Source organism: Cydia strobilella, chromosome 15 (genome assembly GCF_947568885.1).
Source record: "Cydia strobilella chromosome 15, ilCydStro3.1, whole genome shotgun sequence".
Lineage (NCBI taxonomy): Eukaryota > Metazoa > Arthropoda > Insecta > Lepidoptera > Tortricidae > Cydia > Cydia strobilella.
In genome coordinates, this window is record NC_086055.1 from 16432535 (window position 1) to 16451034 (window position 18500).

The 18500-nt window shown below is 52.0% G+C and overlaps 2 protein-coding genes across 2 annotated transcripts in view; one reads left to right on the forward strand and one right to left on the reverse strand.

Annotated features, from left to right (window-relative positions):
* Positions 1–170: 170 nt before the first annotated feature.
* Positions 171–1755, forward strand: LOC134747636 (zinc finger protein 501-like). The gene has a single exon (XM_063682240.1). It carries the CDS (start codon positions 277–279, stop codon positions 1636–1638), a length of 1362 nt encoding a protein of 453 aa, XP_063538310.1. The 5' UTR covers positions 171–276; the 3' UTR covers positions 1639–1755.
* Positions 1756–3269: 1514 nt separating this feature from the next.
* Positions 3270–18500, reverse strand: part of LOC134747630 (protein Smaug) — a 43828-nt gene continuing 28597 nt past the window's right edge. The window contains exon 7 of the mRNA XM_063682235.1: positions 3270–7028. Coding sequence (XP_063538305.1) covers positions 6818–7028 — 211 coding nt within the window. The 3' untranslated portion in view covers positions 3270–6817. The remainder of the gene's footprint in view (positions 7029–18500) is intronic.

The window sequence follows — 18500 nt, forward strand, 5'->3', positions numbered from 1 at the left end:
AATGTAAGCCATTAACTTTTTATGAATTAGAAAAATTTGTTTGTATTGTATTTATTTAAATGTATTGTCAGTAATATCAATGTTGATATGAGCGCTTTTAATCGTGTCTTTATTTGTTTCATCCGTGGAAATAGCTTTCGTAAATGTCAATGTCAAATTGTGCGGCCGATCCGATCCGATGCAGATGTTGTTTAGTCAGTTCGCCCATCTTTACTGGATCGATTTATTTATTGGAAATTCAAACGATTACCATCTCAACCTAAATGCTGACAGAAAATGGATCAAAAGATTTGTCGACTCTGTTGCACAAATGAAGGAACTTCGTATATATTTACTGATGACACCGGCGTGTCCATTTGCGCTAAAATATTATATTGTTGCGCTAACATAAAAGTTTCTGAAGACGACGGGCTGCCGAAGCGTATTTGCGGCTCCTGCGAGGGGGAGCTGACCGCCTCGTACAAGTTTGTGCTAAAATGCGAAGCCACAGACCAGATATTACGCAGCAAAGCTTCCGAAATCGATCAAAATGACGATTGCAAGCTTAAAGTCGAAGTAAAACAAGAAGATGAGGAGCTAGCGGGCTACGAAGATGAGACGGATTATCCGTATCTCGATTATGACGAAGTTAAGAAGGAGAAGAAGCCGAAACCAGCGTATAAGAAGAGGACACGACTCAAAGGAAAAAGCTCTTGCACATGTAAGGTATGTGGTCGGGTCTGCGCCAGTCAATCGGCATTGCTCATACACACCAGAGTACATTCCGGAGAAAGGCCCTACCAATGCCCCTCCTGTGATAAAAAGTATTCTGACAGAGGCGGCTTAAAAAGGCATGTAGAACGAAACCATTTTGGGAAAATGAGGGAGCGAAAATTCATGTGTGAAAATTGTGGTAAAGCGTTTTATACTAAAACTGACGTGGCTGTTCATATGAGGACTCATACTGGAGAAACACCTTATGCTTGTACCATTTGCCCTTCAAAGTTCACGCAAAGCAGTGCTATGTTACGTCACATGAAAACACATTCTTCTGAAAAGTCTCACGGTTGTGAATCTTGCGGGAAAATGTTTGGCACTAAAGAAAAACTGAAACGCCATTTTATGTCCCATTCTAATGAGAAACTGTATAGCTGTTCACTTTGTAATTCCCCATTTAAGTATAAGAATAATTTGAAGAAACATTTGCGTTTACATTCAGAGCCGAACCGCTTTGTCTGCAATTATTGTGGCCGGACTTTTAATGTAAAGGGCAATCTTAAGCTACATATAAAGACACAGCATTCTGAGAAGTCCGGTTTCTGCACTATCTGTTGTAAAAATGTGCCAAACATAGACACGCACACATGGAGACACACGGGGGAGCGTCCTCTGAAATGTGAGCTTTGTACCAGTAGCTTTTATGAGCTAAAGGCTTTAACTCACCACATGAGCTTTAGACACAAGAACACGGACAAATACAAGTGTCCTGTAGAAGGGTGTGGGATGACGTTCCCGTCTCGACCTATGCTTGCGTTCCACAATGCTAAACTCCATGATACTCGGATCCCATTCCCCTGTGACCGGTGTTCCAGGGGTTTCTACAGAAAGAACGATCTTGCCAGACATAAGATAGGGACCCATAAAGAAAGACTGACATAAAATGCCATTGTAATTTATTTCTATTTATTGAATTTAATTTTAAGCTAATTTTATACCTTGATAGTGTGATTATAAATGCTAGTCTGTTCAGAATTCCAATCATTTTAGATTTTTAAAATAAAAAAAAAATAAAAAAAATTGTAACTTATTTTATGGTTATTTATTTATTATTTTATTGTGTAGTCGTTAGTCGTTAGTGACCTTTTGGAGGGAGGAAAGGGATTATTCTAACAAATTGTATGTTTGTTTCTCAACGACTAAACGGACCTGGATAAATTTGGCAGATACCTAAATAGGATACTTTTTGTCAAAATTTACAAAGGCAAACCTTTTATGAGGGTTGAAATCATGCTTCACACACCTTACTTTATTCAGTAACTGATGCCAGGGACGCAGCTATACTTTGGACACGGTAGAGATAATATTATCTCTATATGCAGTCTACCGCGAAAATCGAAATATGGTTATGGTATGGAGACGAAGGTTTTAAGATCTCATCCACATGGAACCCAGTCATTAGTAAGTGTAAGCGAAACCAAATATCGAAAGTTGAAAAATCGAATATTGTGAGTGTTGTGTGTCGACCCGGTAACATCCCTAGTGCGCAAAACGTTCAAGTTAATAAACAAGACCAAGTGCGGGTAGTTCGAAAAACTCGCGCGCCTAGAAGATGTTGATGTCAACTTTAGCCAGTCTTCTCCGAGACCACGGGGACAACGCCGTCCTCGAAACGTCGGAGGTGGGTTTAATACTTATTTTACGCGATTAAGTCCCGTCGTTGTAAATAATAACGAAATATGGTTATTATTTTTTTATACCACGCTGGTGGCAAACAAGCATACGGCCCGCCTCGCCTGATGGAATGGACTCCTGCAACAGGGGTGTAACATGCGCATTGCCGACTCTAAAAACCTGTACACTTGTTTTGAAGAACTTCATATAGTCGTTTGATTTCTAGCTGACCCCGAACGGTCCTTTGTCTATTGTTAAGGTAAACCGCACGTGCTACTACTACCTGCATAAAAAATGGTTCGGTCATTTAAACCGGTTATTGAATTACTTACAACTCCTATGGAAATTGCAATAAGATTCAAAATGGACAAATGGAAAAATAATTTGCGACTTTTTGGTTGGTCCCTCTACGGTTACAGAGTGCCGGCGAGTCGAACGCTACAGAACCAGTCTAAAATGTGTCATCGAGATCGAGATGCGTAACAAAGGCGCGTCACCGGAGAGCGCACCTACACTGGTTTTTTGAGCGTTGGACTAGCCCGCGCTCAGATGCCAATTAGAACTACACGACCCTTTTTTTGTAGGTAGTGGCACGTGCGGTTTTACTTAACAATAGACTAAGGATTAGCCGTTCGGGGCCAGCTACAAATGGAACAACTATACTGTAGCCCTTCGAACCAATTTCACAGCCGGCGGAGCGTCCGCGGGAGGAAATTCCTCTTAAACCGCACAGTACGCGACCATGGTAAAGTATCTACCTCTATTGCTCGAATATGCAATTATGCAGTGAGTTTCGATTTTCGTGGTAGGCTTAAGCGGGAGGGGTGGGGCTGGTGGATGGGTTACGGCAGTGTAACTTAGCGGGCGGAGGACAGTAATAGGTAAATAAAAGATCCAGGAACTGTCACATTATGCTATATTCACTTAGTGCCGATAAACATGATTAAAACAAACCACATATCACAGTCCGCTAAACAATAAACTCCGAAATCAAGTAAAGAAGCAATATACAGCCTTGGAATATATTCGCTACTATATAGAATCTTTGTCTATTATAAAACTATATTTTGGTGGCCTAAGACAGACTGCAATCGGCTTAATCTTAATCTGGTCAACTGTATTTCATTTGTACAAAACAATAACATATTTACAATTAATCTTAAAAATACGCAAAATTGCACACGTTCCATCAAACTTTTGATCCAGTCAAAATAAATATTGCTGATAAATTAATAAAAATGTGTAAAAAAAATGTTTTGAAATTACATAAATTATGTATTCAGTCAACGATTAGATCTAACTACTCGTACATTAACGGTCTTCACAATGATTGTTCCCCGCACGCCGCTCCGGTGTGCGAGCGGGACACCACCATATACGCGCATAGCGCTGTCTCGCTCGCACACCGCGGCGTGCGGGTCATCAGTGTGATAATCGCGTAATGATGTACACGGCTTATGCGATATAACATTTAACAAAGTCAACAATCGACACGACACAAGCGACAACACGACATCAGTCGACAAATTAAACTATCATTTCTTTTGAAAAGTTTTCAGACAAAATGCACCATAATATCGGTTGTCGATAAGTGTGATTTCCAATCGCATCACATGGCAATAATGCCTTATCACAACCGACAATAAGTTATTTTTTAAAACGGCACATTTGTCGTGTTATGGTCAGTTTTATTATTTATAGCTGTGGATAAGGCATGCGCCAACTACTGACTAGTTTGAGAGTGATCAATGGGTTTATCCCCAAGGAGGGTGTTGGATAATGGGCTCTACAGACGAAGCGATTTAACTGACAATTAAATAGTTCCAATCAGGGGCGCAGTTAGAGGATATGGCGCCCGGGGCAGTCACCAAATTTGCGCCCCCTGACGACTGACAAAAGTTTCCCTGGGCTGCCTTTTGCCCATTTTGGCGCCCCCCCTTGGATGGCGCCCGGGGCACTTGCCTCATCTGCACCCCCCCTAGTTACGCCACTGGTTCCAATCTTTTAAAAGACATTTCTGATCACATGAGATAAAACGACAAATTCGTAGTCAATATGTTACGCCTGAATACCTCAAAATGAAATAAACATATAACTACTACAAGTTTAATTTGCCGACACAAACATTCACATTTCCGGCATTCCACGCTACCTCGGTTAGCCTTATTTTCCAAAGATCTATTTTCTACGCGCGTTTTACTTAACTAAAGGCATCTGCTAGAGATAAAGTAATATAAGTGATTAGATAATCTAACTGAAGCAAGCAAGAGGGATTGGAATCCACGCATGTCATTTCGAACTTAACTAATGTTATAAAACGCGCGTAAAATATCCAATCTTAGAAAAAAATGCTAACTATACATCCGTACTTCCGAGCTATCAAAGGGACGGATGCTTATACCATAAACTTAAAGCGCTATTACATTACACGATAAATTGGATCCCGATTTTTTGAGTATCGCGCAGAAGTCTCTTGACTGTTGCCAGGGGAGCTAACATACACACATTTTTGTCCTGTTCATACAAAGGACAAATGGGATTCGCTATCCCTTTCATGCGTACGCACAATACAATTTAGGCCGTTTCGCCTAAAATAGTTACAACTACAATTTGCTATGAAAACGCTCAATTCAAATTTTGGTTTAAAAATTAATTAATGCCATTTTAAAATCATCTCCTATTATTGGGAATAGTTTAATTTGGAATAAACCACATATTTGACATATTCAATTGAAAAAAAAAAAAAACGAACAAAACGTTCTCATATCAAACTTTGCCACAAAGCTGAAATCAAACTTGCGCCTAGCACCAGAGAAAATGAGAGGCCCTACCGCGAAAAACGAAAATCGGAATTTCTTTACCTGCTTCTCTATCGCTCGAATATGTAAGAGCGATAGAGACAGATAACGAAATTTCGTTTTTCGCGGTAGGCCCTTAGAATACAGCTCGATGTCGTCGATTTTTATTAAGATACTATTGGAAGCGATATTTCTAAGCATTATTACGTATATCAACAGTGAAGTTAAAGATATATTGACAGCAAAAAATACGCTCACAGGCAATAAATACGGATCATTTTGATATAAATTTATTATCATATTGACCCTTTTTATTGCGCTTGTTTGTACTGCTTTAAAACTGAAGTTCTCAGTAACTTTATACTAACGAGCATTTTTAAAGTTTTTGCTGTCAACTGAGTGGAGTTATGCAATAGCAAATTCGACTAACTAATGTATAATCTTGTGTAGCATATGTATTTCTTTAAACTTTACAGGTCGCCATTTCACTTATCGAATGCTTACTGTTACATTCAACGAAATATTTTTTAATAAAAAAGCTACAGCATAACATCCCTCGCGGCCTAATGGTAATAAATATATGTTAAGGTACTATGTCTTAGGAATAATTTGTATTTTCTCCGAGGCATCTATTCGTCATTGCCTATATATAATTTAAAGCATACCCTATCATTTCTCTAGCATTTATTTACAAAAAATACATTTATTTCGCAGTTACACAATCCAATTTCGATCTGACTTAACGAAAAAGACAATATGCTTTGATTTAATATTTCCTTACAAGTTGCGTCAAATACTACGCGTAACTTAGTTGTATTGTTCCTAGTGAGGATTGTCTCATGATAGGCAAAATTGGATCGAAAATCGGATTGTGTGTAACGCCCTTAACCTACTTAATAATAAGTTCTTGCGACATGTCGTCGTGAAGTGTCAAACAAAATAAATAATAAAAATAAAGGATTCCGCTAAGAAATCTATATGTCCATGCATATGAATTGTGCCATAAAATTGATAATAAATATACATTCAAATTGCTACAAAGCAAATAATTTTAGTCTAAGATATCATATTGCGAATAATTCGATTTAGGTCCATTAGACAATGAATAAAAATAATTAATAATAATGCAAGTAAAATAATTTATACATGTCTCGACCGATGATTTAATGTCAATAATATCTGCCTATAAAACTTAGGCAATTTCATAATAAAGTCGTTTTAGCAAGTGTAGTGTTTCATTTTCATTTTCATAGTTTTAATACAGTAAAAACCTTAGGATAAATATTTAACATTGGTATGTTAGAATTTTAACTATTGGTACGTTTGGCATCATTTTGATTAACATGTCTATATTTTGTATCGAAAACTTACAGAATGAATAAGAAAAGATAAGAAATAGGGTGAAACTTGTCAGGAGTCCGAATTATGGAGCGGGGGCAGAGGCCGCGAACCCTTCCTACTTTTCAGTAGAAATAGGCTAAGATGTTTGCAGTTCATACCAATGTCAAAATGATGGTCCGTGTCGTCATCTGTAAACATAGTATTTCGGTGATGTCGCTTCAGAAGCGGGGTAGCGGCGGGGAGCGTTTCTACTTTTCAGTAGAAATATTTTTGTGATTCATACCAATGTTAAATCCTATTCTAGTTTTTCAGTTGATGGCCTGCTCAGTCATCTGCAAACACAAGGCGTCGAGGCTGGAGTAGTCGTCTCCCGGTGTGGGGCGCAGCAGGGCGTTGGGCGGGAAGGGGGGGTAGGAGTGGGACTTGGGGCGGGGAGGGGGTGGGGGCGGGGTGGGGGGAGGGGGAGGGGCGGGCAGCCAAGGGCGAGGGCCGCGCGGGTAGTGGGGGCCGGCGCGCCAGCTGGAACAAATAATCTATATTGAATAAAAATTTCAAATAACATTATATACTTCATAATTTAAAGTACTGGTTCGTAATTGGTGGTTCCCTGACCATTGGGTGATCCTTGGAAAAATCTGACGTGGTTTGCCGATACATAAACAGAACAACCCATCGTTGACTTAATTCGATGTACGTATTGGCTTTGAAACAGTCAGTGATCTTAGGTTAATAAATTTCTTGAAACTTTCACTTAACGTTGTTTAACTCTGACGCCTCTGACGTATTATGATATATCAAATCAATTATCTCAAAATTATTGTATTTCTTCTTCTTAAAAAAATTGAATCAATCTTGTTTAGCTCTGACGCCTCTGACGTAGTATGATATATCAAATCATTTATCCCAAAATTATTGACAAACTAAGGTCTGTTTTTTTATTCCGTAGACTAAAATGAGATGACATTTCTTAGTTCCACATGAAATGTCATTTTACTCTACGGAATAAAAAACGGTAGAAGGTGCGCGGCGGCAGGCGGTGGCGCATCCATATCATATATACGCGCACTCGTCCCTTACCGTGGTTTGGGCGCACGGCGGGGCGGCTGGTCGCCGACGTGGCGGTAGAAGGTGCGCGGCGGCAGGCGGTGGCGCATCCATATCATATATACGCGCACTCGTCCCTTACCGTGGTTTGGGCGCACGGCGGGGCGGCTGGTCGCCGACGTGGCGGTAGAAGGTGCGCGGCGGCAGGCGGTGGCGCATCCATATCATATATACGCGCACTCGTCCCTTACCGTGGTTTGGGCGCACGGCGGGGCGGCTGGTCGCCGACGTGGCGGTAGAAGGTGCGCGGCGGCAGGCGGTGGCGCATCCATATCATATATACGCGCACTCGTCCCTTACCGTGGTTTGGGCGCACGGCGGGGCGGCTGGTCGCCGACGTGGCGGTAGAAGGTGCGCGGCGGCAGGCGGTGGCGCATCCATATCATATATACGCGCACTCGTCCCTTACCGTGGTTTGGGCGCACGGCGGGGCGGCTGGTCGCCGACGTGGCGGTAGAAGGTGCGCGGCGGCAGACGGTGGCATCCATATCATATATACGCGCACTCGTCCCTTACCGTGGTTTGGGCGCACGGCGGGGCGGCTGGTCGCCGACGTGGCGGTAGAAGGTGCGCGGCGGCAGGCGGTGGCGCATCCATATCATATATACGCGCACTCGTCCCTTACCGTGGTTTGGGCGCACGGCGGGGCGGCTGGTCGCCGACGTGGCGGTAGAAGGTGCGCGGCGGCAGACGGTGGCATCCATATCATATATACGCGCACTCGTCCCTTACCGTGGTTTGGGCGCACGGCGGGGCGGCTGGTCGCCGACGTGGCGGTAGAAGGTGCGCGGCGGCAGGCGGTGGCGCATCCATATCATATATACGCGCACTCGTCCCTTACCGTGGTTTGGGCGCACGGCGGGGCGGCTGGTCGCCGACGTGGCGGTAGAAGGTGCGCGGCGGCAGGCGGTGGCGCATCCATATCATATATACGCGCACTCGTCCCTTACCGTGGTTTGGGCGCACGGCGGGGCGGCTGGTCGCCGACGTGGCGGTAGAAGGTGCGCGGCGGCAGACGGTGGCATCCATATCATATATACGCGCACTCGTCCCTTACCGTGGTTTGGGCGCACGGCGGGGCGGCTGGTCGCCGACGTGGCGGTAGAAGGTGCGCGGCGGCAGGCGGTGGCGCATCCATATCATATATACGCGCACTCGTCCCTTACCGTGGTTTGGGCGCACGGCGGGGCGGCTGGTCGCCGACGTGGCGGTAGAAGGTGCGCGGCGGCAGGCGGTGGCGCATCCATATCATATATACGCGCACTCGTCCCTTACCGTGGTTTGGGCGCACGGCGGGGCGGCTGGTCGCCGACGTGGCGGTAGAAGGTGCGCGGCGGCAGACGGTGGCATCCATATCATATATACGCGCACTCGTCCCTTACCGTGGTTTGGGCGCACGGCGGGGCGGCTGGTCGCCGACGTGGCGGTAGAAGGTGCGCGGCGGCAGGCGGTGGCGCATCCATATCATATATACGCGCACTCGTCCCTTACCGTGGTTTGGGCGCACGGCGGGGCGGCTGGTCGCCGACGTGGCGGTAGAAGGTGCGCGGCGGCAGACGGTGGCATCCATATCATATATACGCGCACTCGTCCCTTACCGTGGTTTGGGCGCACGGCGGGGCGGCTGGTCGCCGACGTGGCGGTAGAAGGTGCGCGGCGGCAGGCGGTGGCGCATCCATATCATATATACGCGCACTCGTCCCTTACCGTGGTTTGGGCGCACGGCGGGGCGGCTGGTCGCCGACGTGGCGGTAGAAGGTGCGCGGCGGCAGGCGGTGGCGCATCCATATCATATATACGCGCACTCGTCCCTTACCGTGGTTTGGGCGCACGGCGGGGCGGCTGGTCGCCGACGTGGCGGTAGAAGGTGCGCGGCGGCAGACGGTGGCATCCATATCATATATACGCGCACTCGTCCCTTACCGTGGTTTGGGCGCACGGCGGGGCGGCTGGTCGCCGACGTGGCGGTAGAAGGTGCGCGGCGGCAGGCGGTGGCGCATCCATATCATATATACGCGCACTCGTCCCTTACCGTGGTTTGGGCGCACGGCGGGGCGGCTGGTCGCCGACGTGGCGGTAGAAGGTGCGCGGCGGCAGACGGTGGCATCCATATCATATATACGCGCACTCGTCCCTTACCGTGGTTTGGGCGCACGGCGGGGCGGCTGGTCGCCGACGTGGCGGTAGAAGGTGCGCGGCGGCAGGCGGTGGCGCATCCATATCATATATACGCGCACTCGTCCCTTACCGTGGTTTGGGCGCACGGCGGGGCGGCTGGTCGCCGACGTGGCGGTAGAAGGTGCGCGGCGGCAGACGGTGGCATCCATATCATATATACGCGCACTCGTCCCTTACCGTGGTTTGGGCGCACGGCGGGGCGGCTGGTCGCCGACGTGGCGGTAGAAGGTGCGCGGCGGCAGACGGTGGCATCCATATCATATATACGCGCACTCGTCCCTTACCGTGGTTTGGGCGCACGGCGGGGCGGCTGGTCGCCGACGTGGCGGTAGAAGGTGCGCGGCGGCAGACGGTGGCATCCATATCATATATACGCGCACTCGTCCCTTACCGTGGTTTGGGCGCACGGCGGGGCGGCTGGTCGCCGACGTGGCGGTAGAAGGTGCGCGGCGGCAGACGGTGGCATCCATATCATATATACGCGCACTCGTCCCTTACCGTGGTTTGGGCGCACGGCGGGGCGGCTGGTCGCCGACGTGGCGGTAGAAGGTGCGCGGCGGCAGGCGGTGGCGCATCCATATCATATATACGCGCACTCGTCCCTTACCGTGGTTTGGGCGCACGGCGGGGCGGCTGGTCGCCGACGTGGCGGTAGAAGGTGCGCGGCGGCAGACGGTGGCATCCATATCATATATACGCGCACTCGTCCCTTACCGTGGTTTGGGCGCACGGCGGGGCGGCTGGTCGCCGACGTGGCGGTAGAAGGTGCGCGGCGGCAGACGATGGCATCCATATCATATATACGCGCACTCGTCCCTTACCGTGGTTTGGGCGCACGGCGGGGCGGCTGGTCGCCGACGTGGCGGTAGAAGGTGCGCGGCGGCAGACGGTGGCATCCATATCATATATACGCGCACTCGTCCCTTACCGTGGTTTGGGCGCACGGCGGGGCGGCTGGTCGCCGACGTGGCGGTAGAAGGTGCGCGGCGGCAGACGGTGGCATCCATATCATATATACGCGCACTCGTCCCTTACCGTGGTTTGGGCGCACGGCGGGGCGGCTGGTCGCCGACGTGGCGGTAGAAGGTGCGCGGCGGCAGGCGGTGGCGCATCCATATCATATATACGCGCACTCGTCCCTTACCGTGGTTTGGGCGCACGGCGGCGCGGCTGGTCGCCGACGTGGCGGTAGAAGGTGCGCGGCGGCAGGCGGTGGCGCATCCATATCATATATACGCGCACTCGTCCCTTACCGTGGTTTGGGCGCACGGCGGGGCGGCTGGTCGCCGACGTGGCGGTAGAAGGTGCGCGGCGGCAGGCGGTGGCGCATCCATATCATATATACGCGCACTCGTCCCTTACCGTGGTTTGGGCGCACGGCGGGGCGGCTGGTCGCCGACGTGGCGGTAGAAGGTGCGCGGCGGCAGACGGTGGCGCATCCATATCATATATACGCGCACTCGTCCCTTACCGTGGTTTGGGCGCACGGCGGGGCGGCTGGTCGCCGACGTGGCGGTAGAAGGTGCGCGGCGGCAGACGGTGGCATCCATATCATATATACGCGCACTCGTCCCTTACCGTGGTTTGGGCGCACGGCGGGGCGGCTGGTCGCCGACGTGGCGGTAGAAGGTGCGCGGCGGCAGGCGGTGGCGCATCCATATCATATATACGCGCACTCGTCCCTTACCGTGGTTTGGGCGCACGGCGGGGCGGCTGGTCGCCGACGTGGCGGTAGAAGGTGCGCGGCGGCAGACGGTGGCATCCATATCATATATACGCGCACTCGTCCCTTACCGTGGTTTGGGCGCACGGCGGGGCGGCTGGTCGCCGACGTGGCGGTAGAAGGTGCGCGGCGGCAGGCGGTGGCGCATCCATATCATATATACGCGCACTCGTCCCTTACCGTGGTTTGGGCGCACGGCGGGGCGGCTGGTCGCCGACGTGGCGGTAGAAGGTGCGCGGCGGCAGGCGGTGGCGCATCCATATCATATATACGCGCACTCGTCCCTTACCGTGGTTTGGGCGCACGGCGGGGCGGCTGGTCGCCGACGTGGCGGTAGAAGGTGCGCGGCGGCAGGCGGTGGCGCATCCGGGGTGCAGGGCTGGTAGACCTCCTTGTGGTGCACCCTGGGAGGGGGAGGATAGCCGCTCAGTTGCGCGTTTGCTATTCTCCCTCTGCAAACTACCAGTCACAGTCGGCAATGGCAGTCGAGTTTTTCTCCTGCGCTGGCTTTAATGCCGTGTTTGTGTGCTCCAATGATCCTCAGGGCTATGCCGGACAGGGCCTCCCAAACCGGACAGGCCTGAGGAGAGGGGTCCCGATGTGCGGCTCCGCGTGTCCCTCTGAAACCAGCAGAGGGCACAGTGCGAGACGCCAGGTCCTCCCGGGACGGAGTCGGTGCTCCAAAACGAGCTGCCGTGGGCTGGCGCAGACCGCCTGGTGCGACGTTGTGGTTACGGCCACCGTCGGGCAACCCGTAACCCGCACTGAGCGGACCGGGGACCTGCCTCACTGAGAGGAAGGTCACGTGGAGTTAACCACTATAAAAAATCCCTAATCCTAAGGTGTGGCTGGCGTGCCGATAGGATGCATGGCTGGGAGGAGCCCAGTCACTAACGTCGCAGGAGGGGCATACCTCCCTAAAATAGCAAAAAATGAGTGGCAATAACGAGAATATACTACCCCAGGAGGTTCCAATCCTCGATGTCACCACAGAACGGGCAAGTGCCCGCGCTGTGGTGACATGCCGCCCACCGTATTCTGGGGGGGCAAACCACTCGCGAAGGATAAACGACGACTCTGGCAAATGTATAACGGACACCGATTTTGCATTACGGCTGCGCGGAGGGAGTGACTCTGAGGACAAGGAGCCTTTTCCGAGGCCCGGGCCCCCAGAGTCACGCCCGATCCGAGATGCATCAGGGCGCTTTATAAACCATGCCGTCCCCGATGGCGAGGCCGGAGAGGAGCAGGCACCCGTGGTACCGCAAGAATATGTGCGGACCCCCACACCAATCCCCACGAGGGTGTTCTGTGGGAGGAGGGCTCGTGCCGCGGAGGCCATCCTCTCATCACCTGGGAGGGAGGAGTTCTTCTCCCCCACAAGGGTGGACATCCGTGACTTTCCCAGTGGGGGAGAATTCTTTTCCCCCCGAGAATCGGACGTCAGTGATTCCGAGGGCCCGGCGGGGACGAGCGCCCCGAAGGTGTATACAGAGGAGGCTACCGCGGCACCAGTGCGAGAGTGTCGGGTGTCGCTGGAGCGCCTCGACATAGTAGGTGCAAGTCCCCACGCGATCACAGCAGTCCGACCCCTTCGCTTGCCGGAGTCTGGATCTGAGTCCAGTTCCTTATCGTTTGGGCGCTTCTGGGTTGAGGAGGGTCAGAAAAGGAGGCGGTTAGAGCTCTCGGAGCCCAGCGATGAGGAGCTGGAGGCGAAAAAATCTGTCGAGAACCCTGAAACAAGGGTTAGTCCCAAAACTACTGGTAAATATGCGGGCTTGGGCAAGACCCGAGAAGCTTATACAGCGGCGAAGAAAAAACTCAGCCGGCTGGCGGCTGAAAATGCTGAGGTGGAGCTAGAAGATATGACCATCCGCATGCGGCCAACAGCGGATCGCAGATTTGCGCATGGCACGGAGGCAGAGAGCCAGCTTATGTCGGCTCTAAATACACAAGTCCTTGACAGCGTGGCCGTAGTAAACCAAGTGGTTGCTACGTCCAAGAACTTGAAAGGTACCTATCGGCGGAAGTTAAAGGAAGCGGCCTCTGCTATCGCTGACTTTGCCCAAGTGATGCTTGAACGCACCACCACAGAGGAGACCAAGATGCTGCAGCGGACTGTCGCTCGACTGCAAACGCAAATAGGAGACCTCCAAAAGGAGCAAGAGGAGTTAAGGAATGAGCTGCGACTCGTTAGAGCAGCACCATCCCCGCTGACCCCGGCCCCACAGCAGTCGCTTGTGACAACTAGCGTGTCCCAAGAGGAAGCCGAGCGCACGATGATGACGAGAGTGGGCGCAATGATGAACGCCCGTCTGGAAGCGTTAGAAGATAGGCTCCTTCCAGCGAAGACTGTGCGGCCACCGCTGGCCGCAGACAAAACAACAAAAAAGACGACCCAACCTGCATCTCAGGTGGACAACAGGCAGGCTGCAACAGCTCGTGAAGCTCCGGCGATACAACCAACCGTTGGATCTAGCGGGCTAAACAAATCGAAGGCACCCAATACTCTGCAACCATCTTCTGCTACTGGGAATGAGGGGAAGAAAGCGGCAACAAAAAAGGGCAAGAAGAAGGGAAAGAAGGCTCAACCTGCGGAAGTACCGCGTGAGCCTCGTCCATTACCGCCTGCTCCGGCCAACATGGACGAGACATGGATAAAGGTGGTTAAAAAGGGCACTAAGAAAAAGGCAACGGGTCTTCCAACGCAGCAAGCAGCTCCCAAGAAGAAGAAGGCCCGTAAGCTGCGTCCTCCACGCTCATCGGCGATTGTCCTCACGCTGAAGCCGGAAGCTGAGGGAGACAAAACCACCTATGGGGACCTTCTTAAGGAGGCTAGGTCCAAAATTGACCTAAATGAACTGCAGATCGAGGGAGTCCGGTTCAAACGAGCAGTCACAGGGGCTACCATCATTGAGGTTCCCGGTGCAACCAGCGGCGAGAAAGCAGATGCTCTCGCCGATAAATTGAGGGAGAAATTAAATAATGAGGTGGTACAAGTCTCTAGGCCTACAAAAACCGCTGAAGTCCGCATCTCAGGCCTGGATGACTCTGTCACGCCTGAAGACGTGAGAGAAGCTGTGGTTAAAGTGGGCGCGTGTCACTTAGACCAAATAAAGTGCGGCGAAATCCGACAGGACTTCTCAGGTCTGGGTTCCATTTGGGTCCGCTGCCCAATTACGGTGGTCAAAAAGTTGACTGACAGCGGCCGACTGCTTGTTGGATGGGTATCGGCAAGGGTCCAACTGCTAGATAAAAAGCCTATGCGCTGTTTCCGCTGCCTTGAAGTGGGCCATGTCCGCGCGCAGTGTCGGGCTCAAGAGGACCGCAGCGACCTGTGTTACCGCTGTGGCCAGTCCGGCCATAAGGCGGCCACGTGCTCTGCCACACCGCACTGCGCTGTTTGCGCGGCGGCCAGTAAACCGGCAGGACACACGATTGGGAGCAAGACATGCGCTGCTTCCAAAATCAACAAGAAGGGGAAGAAGAATGGCGATGGCTCCCGAGCCTCCTCGCAATCCGTCCACCAACCCGCCACTGATGCGGCCGAGGGTGAGCAGGCAGCGCCAATGGAAATTACATAATGGCGTTAAAATTTGTGCAGGTGAATCTTAACCACTGCCTCGATGCTCAGGATCTCTTGTTTCAGAGCATGGCGCAGTGGTCGGTACATGTGGCTATCCTCTCCGAGCCCTACCATATCCCCCAAAGGGACAATTGGGCTGGGGATCACGATGACACGGCGGCGATATTTACCCAAACAGCTGCTGGTTCACCGCCTTTCGAAAAGGTGGAAAAAGGGAAGGGATTCGTGGCCGCGCTCCTCGGTGGCATCACAGTGGTCAGTGTTTATTTCTCGCCCAATAGGAGTGTGGCCGAATTTAAAGCCTTTTTATTAGAAGTAGGAGCGGTCATCGGTCGCTGCAATCTGGGTCCCGTGCTTGTTGCGGGTGATTTTAATGCCAAGTCTGTCACATGGGGATCACCAGCAACGGATGCACGTGGGCGGGAACTAGAGGAATGGGCGGTTGCGGCTGGCCTGGTTGTTGTCAATCAGGGGTCTATCAACACATGTGTGCGACAACAGGGTGGTTCCATTGTCGACGTAACATTTGTTAATGCTGCCTTGGCCCGTCGTATTCAGGGTTGGGAGGTGCTTGAGAGCGTAGAGTCCCTATCCGACCATCGTTACATACAGTTCCGGGTCTCCGCACTCCCAGGTACTCCGAGCGGCCCAATTAGTCAGTCCCTGCGAGGTGACGGCCCAAGATGGGCGCTAAAACGCCTAGACAGAGAGGCATTGGTTCTTGCTGCTGAGGTCCAAGCATGGAACCCGATTCCCGTGGATCCAATAGATGTAGAGGAGGTGGCGAAATGGTTCGGCGAAGCCATGACGAAGATCTGTGATGCAGCGATGCCCCGAGCCAAGCCTCTTCCTCCTAAACGTCAGGTCTACTGGTGGTCTCCGGAGCTCGCACAACTCCGAGAGTCATGCGTTGCGGCGAGGCGTCTTTATAGTCATCAGCGAAGGCGTAGGCTCCGAGATCCTGCCCGGGAGACAGAATTATATGCAACATATAGAGAGCGTGCAAAAAGCCTGAAGATTGCTATAAAGCAGGCAAAGGAGGACTCATATCGGGAAATGCTCGGAACGTTAAATAATGATCCTTGGGGGCGACCATACAGGATGGTCCGAAACAGACTTCGCCCTTGGGCTCCCCCCCTAACGCGAAGTCTTGAGCCGGATCTACTGCGGAATGTGGTGGAAGCGCTGTTCCCGGCCTGCGATAACTTCGTACCGCCAGTAATGGCAACCCCCGCAGAAATTGAAGGTGACGAGGAGGGGATACCTGACGTGTCTGGCGATGAACTTGGTGCAGCTGTGCTAAGACTCAAGTCAAAAAATAAAGCTCCTGGGCCTGACGGCATACCGGGTTGCGCCTGGGTCTTGGCCAGCAAGGCTCTGGAGTCACGAATGCTGCAAATGTTCACAGCTTGCTTTCATCAAGCCAGGTTTCCACGGCAGTGGAAGACAGGCAAGCTGGTCCTCATAAAAAAGGAAGGCCGACCGGCAGACTCTCCATCTGCCTACCGCCCAATAGTGCTACTTGATGAGATTGCGAAGCTCCTTGAGCGCATAATAGCCAGCCGTCTTACCAAGCACCTCGCCCGTGTCGGGCCTGATGTGGCAGACTGCCAGTTTGGTTTCCGCAGCGGCCGTTCAACAGTCGACGCCATTCAGCGTGTTAAGGCCCTCGCTGACGAGGCGGTGTCCCGAGGCGAAATCGTCTTGGCAGTGTCCCTGGACATTGCCAACGCCTTTAACTCCTTGCCTTGGGGCTGTGTTAAGGAGGCCCTGCGGTACCACCAGGTACCAGAATACCTAAGGCGAACAATTGACGCCTACCTGTCGGACAGGTTCGTCACTTACCCGGGTCGGGAAGAGTGGGCAGGATACTCGATGTCTTGCGGTGTTCCACAGGGGTCGGTTCTAGGGCCACTCCTGTGGAATATCGGGTATGATTGGGTACTGCGAGGCGCAAACCTGCGAGGCATAAACCTCACCTGTTACGCCGACGACACTTTGGTGACAACTCGCGGGAAAACCTTTAGGGAGGCCGCCATACTGGCAACGGCAGGAGTCGCTCACGTCGTCGGTCGGATCCGGCGATTGGGGTTAAAGGTGGCCCTACAAAAATCGGAAGCTTTATGCTTCCACGGGCCCCGCAACGCGCCACCGCCGGATGCGCATATAGTGGTAGGTGGAACCCGGATCGGCATCGAGTCCACGATGAAATACCTTGGCCTCACACTCGATAGCCGGTGGAATTTCCGCCCCCACTTCCAGCGCCTGACGCCGAAGTTGCTGGGAGCAGCTGGCGCTCTAGGGCGTATACTCCCAAACACGGGGGGGCCCAAAGCGTCATGTCGACGGCTGTACATGGGTGTCGTTAAATCCATGGCCCTGTACGGAGCCCCAATCTGGGCTGACGTTTTAAAAAGGAAGGAGGTAGCCCTACTTAGGGCACCTCAAAGGGCAATAGCAACGAGAGTGATAAGAGGGTACCGCACGATCTCTTTTGAGGCAGCATGTGTTTTGGCAGGGTCTTTACCGTGGGACCTAGATGCGAGAGCCCTCGCAGCGGCTTACCGTTGGCGTAAGGAGGCGCATCATAATGGAGACTCGCTAGCTCCGAGAGAAATTCTAGGACGACGAGACGCAATCCACCTAGAAATGGTGGAGGTTTGGGAACAGAGGCTGGCGCATCCCAGCGCAGGCCGTCTGACCATCGAAGCGGTTCACCCGGTTCTCAAAAAGTGGCTAGACCGGACCCATGGCGTGATGAGTTTTCGACTGACTCAGATCCTCTCGGGACATGGATGTTTCGGGAGGTATCTAAAGGATCTGGCCAGGAGAGAAATGACCGCAGTATGCCACCACTGCGACTGCCCGGAGGACACTGCCCAGCACACACTGGAAGTATGCCCAGCCTGGGAGGAGGAGCGCCGCACTTTAACAGCTGTGGTGGGCCATGACCTCTCGCTGCCCACCGTGGTCCGAAACATGGTGGAATATGAGAGGTCGTGGCAGGCTGTGCTGGACTTCTGCGAGGCGGTCATGGTGCAGAAGGAGATGGCAGAGCGCGGCAGGGAAAACGATCCAGCTTCCCAGCCAATGCGCCGAAAGCGCGTGGGGCGGCGGCGGCTGGCATATGACCGCCGACTTCCCCCTTAAGGGTCCCTGTGGGCGACAGGCTCGGGGACGTCTGTCGCCTACACAAGGGTCCCTGGGATGGCGAGCACGCTGATAAAAAGGCGCGCTACTAGGGAGGTAGGGGGAATAAAAAAATCCCTCCAGAGTTGGGTCCGGAGTCCGGACAGCCGCTGGCGAGGCTGCGGAAGAGTGCTCCAGTGTTCCTGTGGCCTCGCCTTATAGCCCTGAGGCGGTCAAGAGGGGTTTTTAGTGGGTAAACCGTGGGTCCCAT